General features: G+C 67.9%; 1 protein-coding gene across 1 annotated transcript; it reads right to left on the reverse strand.

Annotated features, from left to right (window-relative positions):
• Positions 1–77: 77 nt before the first annotated feature.
• On the reverse strand, positions 78–485 carry VDBG_05601 (conserved hypothetical protein; the record flags this gene model as incomplete). Its single annotated transcript, XM_003004442.1, has 1 exon — positions 78–485. The coding sequence occupies one exon, from the start codon at positions 483–485 to the stop codon at positions 78–80; it is 408 nt and encodes a 135-aa protein (XP_003004488.1).
• Positions 486–1,263: the final 778 nt, after the last annotated feature.

A 1,263-nucleotide genomic window follows, 5' to 3' on the forward strand; every position in this document is an offset into this window, starting at 1 on the left:
GGTACACCTCACATTGACCCAAGGGGTCGCCCGACTGTGGGAGCGGGGTGGGGGGTCCGAAGGGCAAAAGGCCCCCCTCACCGCCGGAGGAAACCCCTCTTGGCATTCCGCGACCTCTCACTGCTATACGCCTCCAGCTTGACCGGCACGAGCACGGCCTCGACGCTGCTCTTGCCGCCCTGCGCGCCGCGGATGCGCAGCCGCCAGTGGCCCGCCGAGATGACCCACTGCTCGTCCACGGCGGCGGCGGCGGCTGTCCCATTGCTGTCGACGCGGCGTCGCTTGCGCGGGCCAGCGACGTCCTCGGTGGCGGCGTCCACGGGCGAGGGAGGCGACGGGTGTGCCTCGGCCGACAGCGGCAGGCTGTGCTCCTTGCCGTTGAGGGTGACGTCGGCGTCGTCCTCAAAGGCGACGCGCACGAGGTCGTCGGACAGCGGCGTGTGGCCCGGCGTCGGCGGCTGGCTGCTGCGGCCGCCGGTGGCCATGAGCAGGCCGAGGGGCTGGGTCGTCGGCGGCAGGTCGAGCTTGGTGGCGAGGACCTCGAAGAGGCGGGCGACGCGCGAGCGCGTATCGCGAAAGAACTCGACGCGGGGCCCGTCGGGCGTCAGGTGCAGCACGGTGGCCTCGTCGGCGGCAATCTCGAGGACGAGGTCGGCTGGGTGGGGGTCGGTGAAGGGGCGGGCGTAGGTGACGCGGCCCGAGACAGGGTCCTCGGGGTCCTGGTCGTTGGTGATGGAGATGCCGCTCTTGAGTATGTCCTCGAGGCGCAGGAGGATCTCGTGGCGCGCGCGTGTCTGGTTGTACGACAGGGTATGGGGGATGAGGCGTTGCTCGAGGCCCTTGAAGTTGAAGTAGCGGCAGTCGCGGAGGAGGTCGGCGCGATGCGTCTCGTTGCGGATGTGGACAGGATAGCCGCTGAGGAAGTGGACGAGGTCTGCGAAGATGTCGGCCGAGCGATTGGGCACCGAAGGCGGCAGGATCGAGGGGGGCCGGATGAGATGCTCGCGCTCGAGGCCAGGGAAGAGGTCTTTCGGATTGGAAAAGAAGACGGCGAAGCCGAGGGTGAAGAAGTTGGGAGAGTTGCCCGGGTCGTTGAAGAGCTCGCGCGGGATCTGGAACTCGCGGTGGCCGATGGATATGAAGATGGACTCGTCAAAGAGCTGGGAGATGAGCTTGGGCAAGCTGTAGAACTGGGCGTCGGCAAACAGGCGCACAAAGTGGGTGCCGTCGCGCGGCTGGACGTGGTAGCCCTGGAGGTGAAGA

This window comes from Verticillium alfalfae, genomic scaffold, assembly GCF_000150825.1.
Source record: "Verticillium alfalfae VaMs.102 supercont1.6 genomic scaffold, whole genome shotgun sequence".
NCBI lineage: Eukaryota > Fungi > Ascomycota > Sordariomycetes > Glomerellales > Plectosphaerellaceae > Verticillium > Verticillium alfalfae.